Genomic DNA, 18,953 nt, shown 5'->3' with positions numbered 1-18,953 from the left:
AGCTTGCTGGAAAAGACTCACTGCTTAAGTGTTTGAGTTCAGGGAAGATTCTTTAAACTGACAGCATCTAAACTATTTAGCAATCCTGAAATGTGCAAAACAAGACCAATAAATCCATAGCACAGTCAAATCCAGATCAATAATTTTTATTAATTCATTGCAAGCGATTCAAAATGATAGTTTTAATAAGCTCAAATTATGCAAATACAAATGCAAAACATATACATACTTATTCATTAAAAAAAGTTCTCATTTCCAGAGGCACACGTTTTGCTGAAATGAAAAGCAATCTCACCGCATCATAAACGCAACATGGATCATTTGGAAATCAGCATTGTTTTCACTGCATAAATGTTTAACTCCTTGTTTAGATTAATGAAGGCTACATTAAACTAGCCATATCAAACACCTTATATATATGCTTCTATCTATCTCTCTCTATATATATATACACACACACATTAATATTGATCAAGGAAAAAAAGTGCTGCTTTATAAAAGGAAGGATCTAAAAAGTCTGAGCTCCTAGAAATGAGCCAAGTGGTACACCAGGCATCTCTTCAGACATGGTTGATCCGTTAAAGCTGCTCCCCTTCACCATGTTGGCTCCACACTCTTGTGCCATGCAGACCGTTGCTCGGAAATCATGATCAAGTTGCCATCATCACATTATGACGACGGACATTTGCAGTGGGTTCATTAACCAATCATTTACAGAGCTGAAAAGATGGTGACGTCTGTGTTAAAATACTGGCGACTTCCACAGGGATTACTGCTTTAGGGCGAGCTCCCCTCACCGTGGAGTTCTGAGGTCGTTATTGGCAACGCTTGCAGGCTGAGCTGACCGGTTTACTGCAATAGCAAGTGGATCCTGACTATGTGAGAACAAGTCCTGATAAGATGGATATTTGTACAGTATGTATTGAAAGGATGTCTGTACACATTCCCCTGATCACAACTCGCCCCGACACGCCCACTTTATGACGGTCCCGCTAACACAAACAGGAGGGAAGCTACACTATACACATGCAGCCGGGATGTCAAGAGGATCTAGAGATGCACAGCCTAGAAGGGTTACCCACAGCCAATTAGAATATAACCAATATCAAGTTAATATATTAATAATATAGGACTATGTATACTACCAATATCCAATTAGTGGGAGGGAAGCAGTTGAAAAGTCTAGGACCGGAGGGGAATGAGTAGCAGTACTATTTATGTTGACCATGTTTAAAGAAGGAAACGTTTGATATGACTGACATTTCTTCAAGTTTCAGAGGAAATCAGGCTTATAAATAATATATCTTTTCACTTTTGATGGACTAGAAGTACATAAGTAAAATTGCTTAGCCATGGCGAGGATAGTGGCTAAACCGGGCTAGGCTTTAAGCTAAACCCAGACAAGGCCAGACTAGACTATACCAGGGCTAAGTACTGAGACTAGACTAGACTATACCAGGGCTAAGCACTGAGACCAGGCCAGACTATACCAGGGCTAAGTACTGAGACTAGCTAGGCTATACCAGGGCCAAGTACTGAGACTAGCTAGGCTATACCAGGGCTAAGTACTGAGACTAGTCTAGATTAGAGTAGGGCTTAGCACCGAGTGGCCAGCAGTCACATGCCCGGGGGGCGTGGGTGAATCTGGAATGTCTTTTCCAGGTTTGTTGGCATTTTAAAAGATCCTCATCCCGAGATGGCACAGTAATTGTACTCCCTAGTCGCCTGGTTGACAGACACACCTTGGCAAAAACAATGTCAGTAACTTTCATTCACTTTCAAATTACAAGGGCTTCATTTACCCTACCCAATATGGCAGGTAACACGAAGAAGCAATTTTACATTTACTCTGTATGCGTCGGGAAAAACATGCTTGAAGCATAAAAACAAAAGGAATTTGTGGGAAATTACTTTTTAAAAAGTATGCCTCACGGTGGCTTGCTGGACTGACGAGATTCATCTCTCACACTCACACGCACCCTCACACTCACCCCTGTGGCGGTTGCCAAAGTAACGGACGATTCCAGAATAGCTGATAACGTACATAACGTGGAGGTCATCTCCATGGCGATATAATGAAAGACATGGTTCCAGATTACCACACACACATGGGAAGGACATTGGTGAGAGCTGTGGTCCCTGAGGAAAGAGTTCCCGTCGGCCATGCCTGCTCTGCCCCCTTCCCCAGAGGCATAGCCGGGGTACAACCTCTAGAAACACCTGGGTGAAGTCCGGGAAAAGCCTCACAGTCCAAAGGATTCTAAAAAATAATACCGGGAGGCAAAGTGTCTCTGTCCTCTTCTCGGCGTCGGTCAGACCAAAGCAATTAAAAAAAACGTCCCGGCTCCCCCTCTAACGGGGCCTTCCTGCGATCACTGTGGGTGTGTGTGTGCATGCGTACATCCATGCATGTATGCTCTTGTGTCGGAAAAGTCACTCACAACTGCTTTGCACGCGAAAGAAAAATAAGTCTTTAGAAAGTTCTGGATAACATATGTTTACTGAGGCAGGGTTACTTGAAAGGGGGGGGGGGGTTCAATGGAGAGAGACGGGGAGAAGAGAAGGCAGGGCAAAGCGCACGGCCGTGACAGGTGGTGTGATCGGAGAGGCTACGTGACACCGTTCACATGCTGCTGTCCTGCAGGAGGGGCTCATGGTCCTCCGTGTCGCTGGTGGGAATGGCCAGGGGGTTGGCGCTCTGGGAGTGGGTGGTAGAGATGCTGCTGGCCTTATCCTCGGGCGATCGGTGGTGATCGGGGATGAAGATGGCCACGCCCAGGGCCAGAATCACGGCACACGCTCCAAACAGGAAGGGGGGGCCGGGGATCACGGACTGCCAAAATAAGAGTTTGGAAAAGACATCGAGTGTTGATACTTTACAACCGAGCGTTGAAAGTCTGAACCACCTGGGCTATCTAAAATACAATTCAGTGTGTGTGTGTGTGTGTGTGTGTGTGTGTGTGTGTGTGTGTGTGTGTGTGTGTGTGTGTGTGTGTGTGTGTGTGTGTGTGTGTGTGTGTGTGTGTGTGTGTGTGTGTGTGTGTGTGTGTACCTGAGAGTGGCTCGTGACCGGCGTGATTTCATCAAGTTCTACGTTGAACATGAAGAAGATGACGCCGTAGAGAGCGGGACCCAGGCCGTTACACAGGCCTCTGATCCCTGTCACCATGCCCTGGACCACTCCTATACACATTACACGTTACACATTAGGGGTGGGAATAACGGGGTAACTCACGATACCATACATGGCCCGCAATACCCATAATATCGCAATACAGTGATTCTGCAATGAATAAATATATTGTGAGAGAATCCTATAAGGATACATCACGGTATATGTCTAACGATGAACACAAAATGACTATGAAAAAGTGCTTGAATTCGATCTTTGTTCACGGTCCAAACTGAGTTTTTCAGTTACTCGTCTTTGGTTAATTAACTGCAGTTCAAGTTTCCTTCATTCATGTGTTGAGCGCAACCTTGAGGAGAAATCTGTTTAGAGTGCCTTACTTCATTAATTAAACTATCAACATTTGGGGAGATATTTCCTGCATAACTCTTTTATACTCTTTGTATAAATATATATAAAGTCCCCTCCAAAAGTACTGGAACGGCAAGGCCAATTTCTTTGTTTTTGTTGTTCACTAAAGACATTTGGGTTTAAGCTCAAAAGATCAGTATGAGACAAGAGTTCAGAATTTCAGCTTTTATTTGCTGGCATTTACCTTCAAATGTATTAAACAACTTAGGATATATCACCGTTTGTATTAGACCACAGCATTTTTAGGTTAGCAAAAGTAAAGAAACATGTGACCAACAGGTGTTACTTGTTTCCAAGGTGTTGTCTTTTAGGTTGATTCATCAAACATTAAAGAGCTCTGCATGAATTGTCTAAGTTTTTAGCCTTTGTTTAAACCTGTAAGGAGTCCCTTTCTTGTTAAAGAGTGTAAACCAACAAGACCAGAGAGCTGTCTATTGGAGAAAATGAAGCCATTTTAAAGCTGAGAAAAGAATAAAAATCAATCAGAGCCATTTGACAAGCATTAGGCATTGCACCCACAACAATTTGTAATGTCCTGAAAAAGAAAGAAACTACTGGTGTACTGATCAACAGACATCGAACAGGTCGGACAAGGAAAACAGTAGTTGATGACAGAAAAATTGTGAGGGCTGTCAAGAAAACACCAAAAACATCAAGTGACATGTTACGATCTGAGCTACCGCGCTCGCTATTAACCTGGGTAGACAGCCCGTAACCTAAGTCTGTCCTTAGGTGGTGTGTTTAACTTGAGTATTGTTCCTAATCTATCCCTGGGTGAGTGCGATCTAACCTGTCTAGGGGGTTAGGTGCGAGGTACTCACCACAGGTTCACAGTCACTGAAGGTGAACAGCCCCGCGGCCCGCCGCACCGGCACCTAGTCTGCAGGGGCCGGTTGCACCAACTGGTCTTAACTAAGCCTGGTCGTAACTGCTAAGTAGGTCTTAGTTAAGACCTGGCGTTAGAATGGAAGTAAAGCCGGTTGCACCAACGGGACATACGCCCGGTCTTAACTACGCCCGGTCTTAACTACGCCCGGTCTTAGCCATGTGAATGTTCCATGGAATGCGCATATCACCGCGTTGCTAGGATACCTCGTTACTATTTTACTTGACATGCTGTTGGACACCGAAATAAATAATTCATTTGTTCATTCATTGTCATTCATCAATTGTGTTAATGCCTAACAATAAAACACTGCAAACAAATGTAATTAAAATATGTATTTGTAATGTCTGGTTTACAACGAGCAGGCATTTAGACGGGAATGGTACTTTTTGACAGAAGCAATGCATTGAACATCATCAAATGACAAGGAGCTCAATTTAGTTGTTTTGAGACTGTAGGAGAGATCTGTTTAATATGTCGGCCTATATAAAACATAAAAACATAATTAAAACAACATTCACAAGTGATTATAAGTTGAGAACGGACTAATGGGCCAGCGATATCTTCCCGACAGGCGGTCGATCTGTGAACACTAGGGACGGGCAAAATGATTCTTTTCCGGGAACTAGTTCTTTCAGTTCAGTTCACTATAACGATTTGTTTATTTGATTCGTTCGTTTTGATTCTTTAGTTACGTCAGATTACGTAATTTGGTGTCTGCCCCCCCCCCCTCCCCGCGAGACGGCCGTGAGCATAATTTAAACCACTTCTAGGCTCTAAACCCTGTGAAAATCGAGAAGATATACTATATAGTTTAACCAAACGTCCCACCAATATTTATACCACTTGCTTACTCTCTATATTTCATTCATGGTTTTACATTTATAAATAAAAAATACGAACTGCAGTTTAATTTCTTTGTTTGTTCTTTAATTGACGTAGAATGGAGCAAAGACTCCTGGGATTGGGAAATGCGTTTATCCAATAAACAGATGGAGGCCAAGTCTATTTTCGAAAAAATGTAGGGGGATATATGAGTGGCCCCACGTCGAATGGTATGACCCAAGATACGTCAGACAGAGAAAGCACGCATATTCGACGGTACCGCCTTGCAGTGGCGATTTTGGTTTGGAAACTCTGGTGGGGCCCATGCAGGAAAATATTATAACGCAATCCAGAAATACCACATATTACTACCATCACAAAAAAAACAGTAGCAAGTGACAGAGGGGACCAAAATTGCAGCTGAATAATGCCATCACTCAAACGCGAATCTGACAACATATATTAGGCTATTATAGCAATAGCACCACCAAATGGCAGCGTTCAAGATCTCACAATATCAAAACTCAAGAAAACAACAACGTGGCAACAATAAAAACACAACGGCGCACACCCTTTACACAGCAATCAATATACAAAGCCACCACTCACAATATACCAAAAAAAGAAGAAGTATGGTTTAAGTTGCATTAAGTTTGCAGGCCACCATACTGTACAATTAACAATGAATCTAGCCTGATAGAGTGGTTGCCTATTCAGACCTGGATAATCCTGGTTGAAAATTTAAGTAAGTTTGGGCTAAGATGGTAATTACCTGTGCTTTAAGGACAGTGCTGTCTGGTCTCCTTTGTGTGGCTGAGGTGAAACACAAGCATTTTTTTCCGCTTGAACAACTCCTGGTTGAACGATCTATTCTTGTATAATGATTAAATCCGTCGGGCGATGTGGTCCCAAACGTTTTATCTCCAACTTCTGTTCAAGTGCTAAATCTCACATGAGACAGATACTCAACACGATTCATCATTTAATGAATGAAACGTCCATTTGTTGTTATTTACTGTAACAGTAACTACGTTAGCCAGCTAGCAAGATCTGATCGGCTCCCGCCGTAAACCCCGCCCTTTCTACAAATCAGCCAATGAGAAGAGCTTTGGGGCACTAAACTTCTGGCCCCACCGCCGAAACAGAAGCGGGCGCTGCGCACGCGCTTGCTCGCGCAACAGCACCAGTTTTCTACACTGCAGCAGATGGGGCCATCTCGGCTGTGCCCCACCGAGCGGAAATGACGAGACGGAGCAACGAACTATTTCACACACAACTACTACACTACAACAATTGCGTTCATCAAATTAAAACTGCGGACATGTAATTAATTATTAACAATTAATGTATTATTAACTTATGCTCAATGACATTTTTGAAAAAAAAATGAAAAGTATAATCGTGCCCTGCACGGCAGCGTTCTCTGGTGGGGCCGTGCCCCACTGGCCCCTAATGCAAAGACGCCACTTGTCATTTGTTTACCCAGGTGCCATTGCAACACCATTGCTACCTCTCATTGGCTGAATCTTTGAGAACGTTGTAGACTCAATCAATATAAGTTGCAGGGAGACGAAGCTCTGTTTGTTTGTATATTTTATTTACGTGACCATATTTTTGGTTTATGCTAAAAAAAAAAGAATCAAAGAACCAGTTCTTCTTGTTTTGGGGAACCAGTTCTTGTCGTTCACGTTCGGGATTCGTTCGTTGTAACGAATCGGTCGCGACGGACTCATCCCTAGTGAACACTGATCATATCGCCGGCTGTGTTTTGAAATGCCCCGTTTGCATAGAAGCGAAGCGCAATGAGCAGTTGCAAGGATGGTGGTAGCGCTGCATTGTATTGGATGTAATTGCTATAGAAACAGCCTGGAATTTCAACTCTACGCCTGCCCCTGACCAGGCGTAGGATTTACGCCAGGTCTTAGTGAAAAGAACGCTAAGCCCAGTTGGTGCAACCGGCGTAACGGTTAGGTTCGACTCAGAACGCCAAGTTACGACCAGGCGTAGTTAAGACCAGGCTTACGCCCGGGTTGGTGCAACCCAGCCCAGGCGACCAGCCGCCCACTCAGCTGTTGCTATTTACCTGTGATGAACACCTCAACACCGCCCCCTCTGTGTGACATCAGTACTGACCCCAACTCTAAGCACTAGGGCTGTAACGATACACCAACTCACGATTCGGTTTGTATCGCGATTTTTTACCCACGGTTCGATACATCCCACGATTTTTTTTTATTTAAAATGCATTTTATTTAAACACTAATATAACAATTAACTTAATGTAACATTTAATAACAAATTATTTGGAACACTGAACAGATTTGAACAGAAAGAATACTAATAAAGTATAGCTAAATTAATAAATAAATAACCAAAGATTGCAGTGGGAGGATGCTTGCAGGTAGGCAAAAACCCTCAACTAGTTTGGTTGGTTTAGTCAAATATCCTCCATAACCCAATATTAGCGCTTCTTATTAGGCTATGTAGCTTAAATAATGACATAATCAGGCCGTATAGAATGCATCATGTTTAATAGCCTAACTTTCAGTAGATGGGAAAAAACATGAACGTCGCAATTACGAGGCATAGTGTTACGAGTAGCGTAGGCCTATGTGTGTGCGCGAGAATGGCAGTGTGCGTATGTGTGTGTGTGAGTGACGTCAGCGAGTGAGTGGACGAGCGAGGAGAGCGAGCGGTAGCGTGTGTGTCTAGTGAAGAAGCGAACGAGTCCGGTAGAATAAAGTACCCATCCTGTCAATAATCGGTGGCCGCTTCATTCCGACCTATAAGCAGACAAACTGCCGGTCAAATCACACAAAAAAATAGAGACAGGGATCACACAGGCAATTTTTTTCACGCTTGGCCCACTCTGGATAAACGTCGTTCATATCGCATATGAGGACTTCGACGGCTGTGGAGAAATGCAATCCTCCGTAGCCACGGAGAGCTGTCATCACAGAGAGGCAGGGCTCCAGACTAACTTTTTCCTTGGGTGCACTGGTGCGCCTAAATTTTTAATTTGGGTGCACCAGCACGTAATTATGGTGCACCCAAGTTTTGAGTTGTTGAGGGGGAGGGGGGGGGGGGCAACCCGGGCAGCTGCACCGGTTGCACCGTCGATATTTACGCCATTGATTAATAATATCTTGACCATTAAATAAATGCCTTAAATAAATGCCAAATCTGTATCTCTCATAAAGAATATCGTCAGACAATGCCAAGGGATCGGTTCTGTCCCGAAAAACCCTGTCTCCGGAGAGACGCCTGTACGATAAGTGCGCCGAGGTCCATGGGAACACCCACAAATGGTGACGCCATTATCGGAGGAGGGGCTAGGAAGCTGCGCACGCCGATATAAGTAGCCGATCTCCGGGGAGACTCGCTGAAAAGCTGCTCCCGACCAGGTTTGGTTGCGAGCGTAAGTCACCATGGTGATACAGCGCTTAAAGAGATCGATTTTCATGGTACAGCTAACCCAGGCTTTCAGTTCAACATACCTCGCTAACCCTCTGATCGAGCTTCGTAGTACAGGCCCCTGGATTGGGCTTCGCGGGTTTGTTTACCGGCGTTTCTATTGTTACCGGTCTTGCGTGTTCCAACGGTTTATTAGGTGTCTAATAAATCACTGTCTAATCAATACTTCATTCACTGCCTCTTCCGTGGTTATTACAATATTATGAATAGACTGCTCTGTAAAAAAATAAATAATAATTATACCAGATACATTTTCGCACCGGTGCGCCCAAATAACATATTTGGTCGCACTACCCCGAATTCTAGGCGCATGTGCGCCCAAATTAGGCGCACTCTGGAGCCCTGAGAGGGCATCTCTTCGCATACTTACGGCATCGATAAGATGGGGCGGTGTCAGCAGACTATTATTTAGACAAATTATTAGCAAAGTCAATCGGACAATTTGACCGGAGAGTTAGAAAGGGCGTATTATGGCGACACATTAGTGCCATAAAGCACTCATGTGATAAAACATGCATTCGGGCGTATTATATTATATCACACGTGTAGATATTAATTGCGAGCGCGCTAATTATCTGCGCGCGTGCACACTCAGAGCGCTGCTCCCCGAGCGAGGAAAATAGCTCCTCGAGAGCATTACCTCGTTGCAAGCGAGAGCGGGAAATAACTTCGGTCGCACAAAACAGCCTCAGCCTCTCGCGAATGATGTTCTGCTCTCGTGCGCGAATTTAGTTTTGGCACTATGGGGAGGGAACCAAGGCAGGGCGGGCTTTCCTATGATTGGCCGTTTCTGAAGCGCGATATTTGATTGACAGCCCTCCTCAGCCCTCCTCTCATTCAATTCTGAATTGTACAGTAAATGGCTGAAACGATAGTTACGTATTGTAACTCTAGATTCTATGAGTATAGGCGCAGCCTTTTAAGTGTCGGCCTCATTGTCCTTTAAATAGCTGAAGAAAAGCTGTTTATTGGGAACAGAACGTCCGCCGGCGCCCGCCTATATCTGCGAAATGCGGACGTCGTTGAGGCACGCCGCACGCGGACGTAATTGAGGCCCACGCTGTTGGCGGGCGGGGATTACAATTTTTTCAGTGCTACGGCTCACGCCTAGGGATAACCCAATAGCGATAGCCTTAAAAGGCTGTGCCTATACTCATAGAATCTAGAGTTACAATACGTAATTATCGTTTCAGCCATTTACTGTACAATTCAGAATTATTTATTACAGTTTATTCTTTTTTGAAGAGCAATCGTGTTTACATCCTTTTTTATCTAGTGTTTGGTTTTTATTCAAGAGCATTTTTTGTTAATAATATTGTCTTTGGTTGTTTTGTTAATTTATTCTGGATATTTTAAATGTCTTCCAGACGTCCAGTTCCAGTGTTCTTTAAAAATAAAAAAGTTTATTGATCTTCGAAAGGGTGTACTTTATCATTATATTAGTTGAAAAACGGCAATATTATCGCTTATCGCAATAATTTCTGGGGCAATTAATCGCCCAGAAAAATGTGTTATCGTGACAGGCCTAGTGAGGCGTGGAGGAGGAAATTTCATGGCTTGGGCGTGCATGGCTGCTTCTGGAACAGGCTCATTCATATTTATTGACGATGTAACTGATGATTAGCCTGGCTCATCTCAATCTACATTGAGATGAGGTCTGGGAACTACACATACATTTTCTCGTATTTGAGGCGTGGTTTACGACTGCCCGGAGCCGTTTATTGGGCGCTACGAACGTCAATCATATGAGTCTGTACGTAGCTCATAGCCAATCGTATCAATTATACCAGAAGACGTATTTAGAGCGACAGAAATTCAGGTTTATCATGCAACCGGACAATGAGCCAAAGCACACGGCCAGCAAGAAGAATGCAATCGTTTGGTGATGTCTATGGGTCGCAATTTTGAGGCAGTTATTGCAAGCAAGGGTTATGCCACCAAATATTAATGTTATTTATTTAAGACTTTTTGTTCCTTTACTTTTACTCACCTAAAAATGCTGTGGTCTAATACAAACGGTGATATATCTTAAGTTGTTCAATACATCTAAATATAAATACAAGCAAATAAAAGCTGAAAAACTCTTGTCTCATACTCATCTTTCGATCTTAAACCCACGTGTCCTTAGTGAACAACAAAAACCAAGAAATTGGCCTTGCCGTTCCAATACTTTCAGAGGGGACTGTATATTTGGCGCCCGTGTATCGATTCTCATATCGCAGTATATATCGCCGTATCGATATTTTCTCCCACCCCTAATAGAGTATATACAGTATGCCCATACAGAGGGGCAGGCAGACAGGAGTGTAGCTCACCTTGCTGGTCCGGCAAGGCACTATGTGAGACCAGAGCAGAGACTGCCGGGAAGGTGATGGAGGACAGCGCTGCTATGGTGCCGGCCGCCCACATCATCCTGAACAACACAAGAGTAACACACATCAGGAGCAATTCACCTTTTCATTGTACTGTTTGGGGGGTTTCACATGATGTAATTCCGAAGCGGCCATCCTGGTGCTATTTCACCATAATACTAAGAATAATCAGAGGGTTTACTCGACCCGTGTCAACACAGGTTTATACTGGAACAGGGACCAGGGCCAATGATTTCTTGAGTTAGCCTGAAAGGTTGGTGCTAACTCTGTCCTCGAGCATGGCCCGCGAGCACCAGAGTAAAGTCCTAGTGTGAACACTTTCCTGAGTAAGGAGTTAGCCCAGGGCGGCCAACTATAGCGTGAAAGCCCCTTAGGTATTCCACAGCTAAAATGTGTAATTGGGATGATATTCTGAGATGTGTGGACCTGTGTAACACACACAGGACTCACCAGGGCTCAGATCCGAAGGCGTACCACAGCAGCTGCAGCACTTGGAAGCTCAGACCCAGTAGAACCGTCTTCTTATACCCTACCGTTCTCATGAGGACACTGAGCAGCACCGTCTACACACACACACACACACACACACACACACACACACACACACACACACACACACACACACACACACACACACACACACACACACACACACACACACACACACACATTGTAGGAAATCAATCAGACTGTTAGCAATATCTTAGGGATATCATGTGCCCACAACAGTGAGCTTTAGATGGATTTGTTACCTGGGCGATGATGGACAGAATCCCCACCATGGCGATGTAAGCAGCAATGGCTGCTGGGGAGAACTTGATCACCTAGAACAAACAAGCATTTATGATAAATGATAAACGTCTGCCCAGGCTTATGAATAACCAAAAGATAAAATTTCTTAATCCGATTTTTCGGCGGGCCGATATTAGGCATTTATCTATCTATCGGTATCGGCATTTATAATGGCCGATTAATGAATATTTAATCTTTTTTTTTGGGGGGGGGGGGGGGGGGGGTGTATTGTGTTTTTGTTCAAAGGACTTTGAGTTTCATATCATAAGTTTGTATTTTTATACATTTTATTTATCAGAACTGTGTGAGTGTGAGTGACGTCAGCGAGTGAGTGGACGAGTGAGGAGAGCGAGCGGTAGTGTGCGTGTCAGTTTAGTGAAGTAAATAACGAGTCCGGTTGTGATAATAGAAGAATAAAATACCCAGCCCGCCAAGAATCGGTGGCCGCTACATTCCAACCATATTCGGACCTATATACAGACTTACTGCCGGTCAAAGTGAAGGGTGTTGCCCCCCTGGAGGGAACATCTCCCCTGTGCTCCTTGACTACGGTCTGGGAGTAGACAGCAGGAAAGGTGTAACGCAAACCAGCTCATAGTTGGAGGCGGAGCGCAAGAGGGTATACGTGGACCAATTGCGAGTTAAAAATAAAGCACATCAATTTGAATGATTTTAGCTTGTGTGTGATTTATCGCGGGCGCGGGTCGGGTAACGGGCCAAATATTATAGGGTCCGGATTTCATTTTGATATTATCACGGGTGACGGGGCGGATCTGGTACTGAACTTTGCCGGTTTGGGCGCAGGCGGGTCTCAAACAATGGACCCGTGCAGGACTCTGGCCTAGGCTATTGGAAATAAACAAAATATCGGAAAGCAGAGTAGGTTGGGCCGCGTTAGTTGGTTGCCCACGAGAAAGTATCTCTAAAGGAATTGTAGCCCAAACAGTTGCATGGTAGATCCATAGATCTGGTAGGTCAGATTCCAAGTCAGCTGAGCTACAATGCTGTTCATGATGCTGACATGGCTAATGCGGCCCAACCAACTCTGCTTTCACACACACACACACACACACACACACACACACACACACACACACACACACACACACACACACACACACACACACACACACACACACACACACACACACACACACACACACACACACACACACGTACGAGATAGGCCTACTCTCTCGTATTTATGAGGACTCATAAATAACTACAAATAACCAATGTTATGGAAAACTGTTTATGTTTTGTTAGGGGTTTCTGGAATTTCTTTTTTAAATATATAGCGGCCGATATATCGGATTTTTAAATCACCAAATATTTGTAGCGGTATCGGCCTTAAAAATCCTTTATCGGTCGGGCTCTTATTTAAATATTATTGCTGTCAGTTAAACGCGTTATTAACGGCGTTAACGCAAACCAATTTTAACGGCGTTAATTTTTTTTTTTTCTTTGCCTCAAAACAAAGAAGCAGTAGCCTGACTGCTTTGTTCAAGGCAGTATGTTTGTATGTTCATCTTTTAATTGCACTATAGGCTTTTTTTTGTATCGTCCTGCATTTTGCATTCATTTAAATGTTGACTGTGGGCAGGGACTAATTCAAACAGGGTTTACTTTCGGTCGGTGCGTTTCTAGTGATTGAACGATTCAGCACTCCCCGTCCTTCAACTTTGAATGGCTAACCTTTATTGATGTGCCTGGTGAGTGCGTAGGCCTTGTTACCTGTTTTAAGTTGTATTGATTTGCCTGGTGAGTGCATGGGCCTTGTTACCGGTTTTAAGTTGTATTGATGTGCCTGGTGAGGATCTGGGCCTTGTTACCTGTTTTAAGTTGTGCTGCTGTGCCTGGTGAGTCCGTGGGCCTTGTTACCTGTTTTAAGTAGAGGAAGAAGCTGGAGTATTGTCCCGCTTCAGGGAGGTAGGAAAGGAAGACCGTCACGCAGATCAGCAGCACTGTGCTATCCTTTCCAACACGGCGCAGAGACTGGGGACACAAACACACACAGTACAAGTCAGATGTGAGTAATGTTTGAGTGTGTGTGTGTGTGGGGGATGTAGGAGTAAGTACCTCTGACCCTAGTGTTTGCCCTACGACCCAGGGGTCATGAGAGCTCACCTCTTGGGGTTAATGTGTGACTAACTTTCTTTGGCCTGAGATCTCTCCAGGTAGTTCAGTCTGTTGACTTGGATAGCCTTCAAATTCGATTTGACTCTGTTCTATATCGCATCATGTAGGCTTTCCTTATGCAGATCATTGTTCAACTGGCTTTTTTTTTTTTCACTGATTTTCATTTAGATTGCACATTTCATACTGCCTGCTCAAATAAAACAAACATTACCAGCAATTTTTTCTAACAAAAATAAACACATTGTGCACAGGTTTAAAAGTTTAAACTAATTATTAAAGCCCGAGCTAGGAGCAACCACGACCAGCAGACTCACAGCAAAGGGGTCCGCCTGCTCCCAGGAGATGGGGAAGCCCCAGGAGCTCAGCCTCATCTTGTCTGGCAGCGACTCCGGAACCACAAAGAACACAAAGGCAATGTCCGCCACCGCAATCACAGTGGCGACCAGCACCACCAGACTGTCTCCGTACTGGGCGGACAGGTACTCCCCAATAGCCGGGCTGATGACCAGACTGGCCGCAAAGGTAGCGGACACCTACCGAGAGATTGAACACAGTGGACGGTGAACTTAGAACATGGCACACTAAGATACATCACAATATCATCAAGATGAGGATCAGAACTAAGCAAGGGATAATGTACAGCCGGCTGGTCATTTATCGCTAAATAAGCCCCTACTGCATTAATGTTCTTGCTCCAGTGTCCCCAATATAGCTTTCATTGATTTAAAATGATTATATTGCTTCCGATTAAACAAAAAGTCTGTAGGCATGCACAGTGGCCATAACAAGCATATGCAACTGAACAGATTGCAAATAGTGCATCCATCGTTACCAGTCCGTAGGCAGTGCTGCGTTCCTGCTCATCGGTGATGTCAGCCACGTAGGCAAATATGACAGAGAAGGTCACCGCGAAAACACCCGACACAGAGATCAGTGCAAAGTACCACCTGTAAGGGGAGACAAACACATTCAGCGCTCCCCAGAGATCAACAGAATCTGGGTGAATGATATGTGGTTCTCTTTAATAAAGTTATCCAGTGGTTAGTGCAGATACCGCAACAACACCTACTAGATAGGAGTCAGGATTAAGAACCTTAATTGGTTTCTTTTCAGTCTCCTCTGACGGCGAGTGCTTTGAGTCACGAGAAGTGTCTCTGGGGAGAGGCTCGGTTCAGCAAGCGGAGGCAGTATGAGCTGCTGTTCATTAGTGGACCTCCGCTTGCAACAGATTATCAGTTATGATGCAAAGCCAGGTTCAAATTCATGGATCAATCCATCGTGGTTAGTTCACTTTCGCCATAATGTACTTACTCCTGTGGTCACCGTATGTGAACCATCAAACATAATGGGACCTGTATCATGATAAATATCCCACTTTTGACGCTTTATTCATTTGCTCTCACTCTCCTCCTCCAGCCCCCCCAGTCACATGGGCATCATGTGAGGGCCCACACACTCTAACCCAGCGGCTCGCTCCCTTCCTTAGGAGTTTGTGTAGTCTGATGGCCGCGTACATGAATGTACTTGGTATGCTAGACCAAACTCCAACCTCGGGAAGATACGGTGGGTCTTCATCATGTTCTCAGTACTCAGAAGATCACACCGGAGTTGGTGATACACAACTGAATAATTTGTTAACAAAACAAAATATCAGCTCTCTCAAAGTTCACCATGACTTATTTCTAAAGGTAGACAACATATTGGTAATTGTGAGCCAGCTGTAGCAGATTGTCAACCAAACTAATGCCAATGACACGTCTATAACAGCACCATGCTTATGAGGAAGGCTTAAAATAACTGAACTAAAGTTCAGTTCTTCATAAAATAAAGCTTTGGTTCAGTTATTATATGATCTAGTTTGCACAAAATATGATCTAGTTGATGCACAGCCTAACAGATGCTATGTGGAAAACAAGAAGTGCACACACACACACACACACACACACACACACACACACACACACACACACACACACACACACACACACCAAGGGCTGATCCTCATCAGGGGAATGGGTGCACACGTGAAGAAGACTGTCAAGAGGAGGAAGGACTTCCTTCCCCACACGTCTGACATGGCACCAATCAGAGGGGCGGACAGGAACGACAGGAGACCCTGAGGCAACAATGACAGAAGACAAGTTAGTGCTAATACATCGCTTATGTGTCCAAGTGTCTTTTCTGAGGCACTCTGATGTTTGGAATTAAAGGAATTATCTTTAAATCTGTTTAGGATATCTGTTTAATATACGTCAACAATTGTGGTCAGCACAGGTTTGGCTATAAGTGAAAGTTAGGCCTGTTTATCTGTGGAGCTCAGTCTGAGCAGAGGTTTGTGTTGATGGCTGAATCTGAGAGTTAAGCTTCTTTGACACTATGACGTTCAAGACACTCTTGTAAACTTTAAGTGTCAAAGAAGCCAAGGTGTGTGGGGTATTTCATTAACAACATCGCTCATTATAACGCTCATTAAAGGCACTAGTTTTAGTGCCTTTAAAAATCCGATACTAGTTCATCCAAAAGTGTCTATGGGTCGTCAGCATGTTGATAAATCGCCCCCCCTCCTTCCTAGAACTCTCAGCCCAAAACTCAATGTTTTTAATCTCATAGGGTTCGACTTTGAGCTGAAACCAGTGTTCACTTACACTTCTGAGTGAGTTACTGAATAGGTAAGAGGCAAGATGCATCCTTGCTTCATTCGTTCTTACTAAGAACAGGCCTCTGTATACTTCATTACAGGTAAGCACCCCAAAGTAGACCTTGATGCAAGCCAACATTTTTTGAATTGTACTGCTACCAATTTTGGAGAAGTTGTTGGGGGAAGTGAGTGTTGAAATGGTGATGAATGATACAGCGTAGAGGAGACAGGAAGACTGCGATGAAGTGTGTGGCAAATGTTCAGACGGCCAAGAGGGTCTGGGAAGACATTACCTTCACTCCCTGGATCATACCGTTCATAAGGAACGTGTGCTGAGGGAAAGTTTCATGGAGCACCTGAGGGAGAAGACATGAGATGCTTAAACCGCAGGCAGGCTATGGATTTATGTAACCTAGTAGCATTGGTTGATAATATAAGTGCACCATAACGATTTCCTTTTGATTCTTACCCAACATGCATCAAACTAATTTTCTCTGTTGAGCATCCCTTTTTAACAGAGGAAGAATCAAGTCTATTCGGTGCTTAGTTGACATTTGTTTGATTTTTTCCACATGAAAGCCCAATTCATAGTCCAGCCATAACATACACAAATATAACACAGCTGGGGGACTCTGGGTGCCTACATAAAGGATTCAAAACATGCAGTATCAGAGTACACTGGATGTTTGCCTTTGCTGGTCCGCACGGAGGCCAGTTTTTGTGACTGCGCATACCTGCCGATTGCATACTTGTTTGTCAGACACAGCATGGATAGGCTTGAGACTTTCTCATCTAGATCATTTTTGTGAAAATGTAGCTCCATCCTGTATGGATATCCTGTGCATATGTGTCAATAGTTAGCATGAAGAGGTGAACCAAAAACGTTTAAGTTACTGGAAACTCGTAAAGTGGAAACGACGCACACGATTATGTAAGATGAACAGCTGGACTATGAAGGGCAAAAGTCTGCAAAGTGTCCCCCCCACACGGTGTACTTAACTGAAGACTTTACTCACCTTCAGCATAGGTGTCGTGAGCAGGCCCCAGGCAAAGAACTCTAGAAAGATGACCACCACAGCATGGCTGACTCTAGCACGCCCTCTGCTATTCTGTAAGGAGCCTCAGTGTCATGATTCCAGCAGAGATAAACATAACATTAAAAATGAAGCTAATACAACGATTTTGATTATGATAACATCTTTCAAGGCGCTGTGTGTGTGTGTGTGTGTGTGTGTGTGTGTGTGTGAGTAAAGGCAGGGTATCACTTCATCCACTCATATTAACACCCTTCAAAAGTAACAGCTTTTGTTGTGGTAGGATAGGAGATGAGCATAACATGAAGTGGCATCATAGATACAATAAAGTCATCCATTCTCCAAAAGAGCCCATTCAGCTGATCGATCAACGCAAGCATTTTATACATCTAACCCAGCCATTAGTTGCTTGGAATGTAGGTCCACAAATTGCAGTACAGTCAGTACAGGTTTGTCTATATGCAAGGGCCTACGACTCATGTATGAATGTTTACACGCGACATCAGTCTAGGCAATAATTACCACAGCAATAACACGTCAAATATGTCATAAAGGTTTATAGTGCATCTCAAAATAAACTCAACGCGTCATTCTGAATCGATACAACGTTTTTTTATCGAAGATTAATCGTAGTTTTGTAGTTTCAAATTGAGTACTTGTGAGTTATGTTCACTGTCATTCAGCCACCGGCATCTGGGTGTTGATGTTGGCTAACACGCTAGCTGTTTACACCCCCCCCCCCCCCCCCCCCCAACTACATGTATATCTCTCCAAACCGAGAACAAACGTGATACAATGTGGCGGCAATACAATTGCACATCCGACAACAGATGTCAGATGTCAATGATCGATGTCATTTCACTCATAGCTGCTCACGTACAGTATTAGCATTAGCCCACGGCGCTAAAACACGTCCCAGTAGCAGACTTACAGAGCCGCGGACCAACATAGCGTCGCTGGCCTCCGTCGCTGCTTTCTCCTGGTTCATCTCACATCTTGCCGAAACGATGCTCACATGAAGTCCATGAGGTCCAGCTGACTGGGTTGGCTGCGTTTCTTCCAGGGTGTATGCTGTAAGGACGTCTTTGCAAACTATCCCGAACTCTAAATAAGAGTAATTATAACGCGGTACTCCGTGTATCTCAGAGTCATGAGGAGGCTTGGCCTTCGATACTCTGAATTCCTCAGCTCCGATTTGCATGTTCAGAAAAAGGCGCTGGTGTTTATGTTATGGGTCAACTCGCATGGGCGG

General features: G+C 44.1%; 1 protein-coding gene across 1 annotated transcript; it reads right to left on the bottom strand.

The window, feature by feature from the left end:
• Window positions 1–130: 130 nt before the first annotated feature.
• mfsd14bb (major facilitator superfamily domain containing 14Bb) lies at window positions 131–18,916 on the bottom strand. Its single transcript, XM_060065569.1, has 11 exons — window positions 18,633–18,916; window positions 17,684–17,776; window positions 16,961–17,023; window positions 16,018–16,145; window positions 14,862–14,976; window positions 14,344–14,562; window positions 13,772–13,885; window positions 11,851–11,922; window positions 11,549–11,661; window positions 11,042–11,139; window positions 131–3,183 (listed from the first exon to the last, which is right to left on the bottom strand). Exons 1-11 carry the CDS (start codon window positions 18,900–18,902, stop codon window positions 2,912–2,914), a joined length of 1,557 nt encoding a protein of 518 aa, XP_059921552.1. The 5' UTR covers window positions 18,903–18,916; the 3' UTR covers window positions 131–2,911.
• Window positions 18,917–18,953: the final 37 nt, after the last annotated feature.

The sequence above is a fragment of the Gadus macrocephalus genome, chromosome 11, assembly GCF_031168955.1.
Source record: "Gadus macrocephalus chromosome 11, ASM3116895v1".
NCBI classification, from domain to species: domain Eukaryota; kingdom Metazoa; phylum Chordata; class Actinopteri; order Gadiformes; family Gadidae; genus Gadus; species Gadus macrocephalus.
This window is presented reverse-complemented; position numbering and strand designations above follow the sequence as displayed.

Bases quoted from the DNA above. Each gene is read 5' to 3' on its own strand.
- mfsd14bb (XM_060065569.1), bottom strand. From the start codon at position 18,902: ATGCAAATCGGAGCTGAGGAATTCAGAGTATCGAAGGCCAAGCCTCCT. The intron at 13,886-14,343 runs GTGAGTCTGCTG...TTGTGTCCCCAG, and splicing joins AGCAGGCGGACCCCTTTGCT to TCTCTGCGCCGTGTTGGAAA. The intron at 11,662-11,850 runs GTAACAAATCCA...GTGTGTGTGTAG, and splicing joins TTCTGTCCATCATCGCCCAG to ACGGTGCTGCTCAGTGTCCT.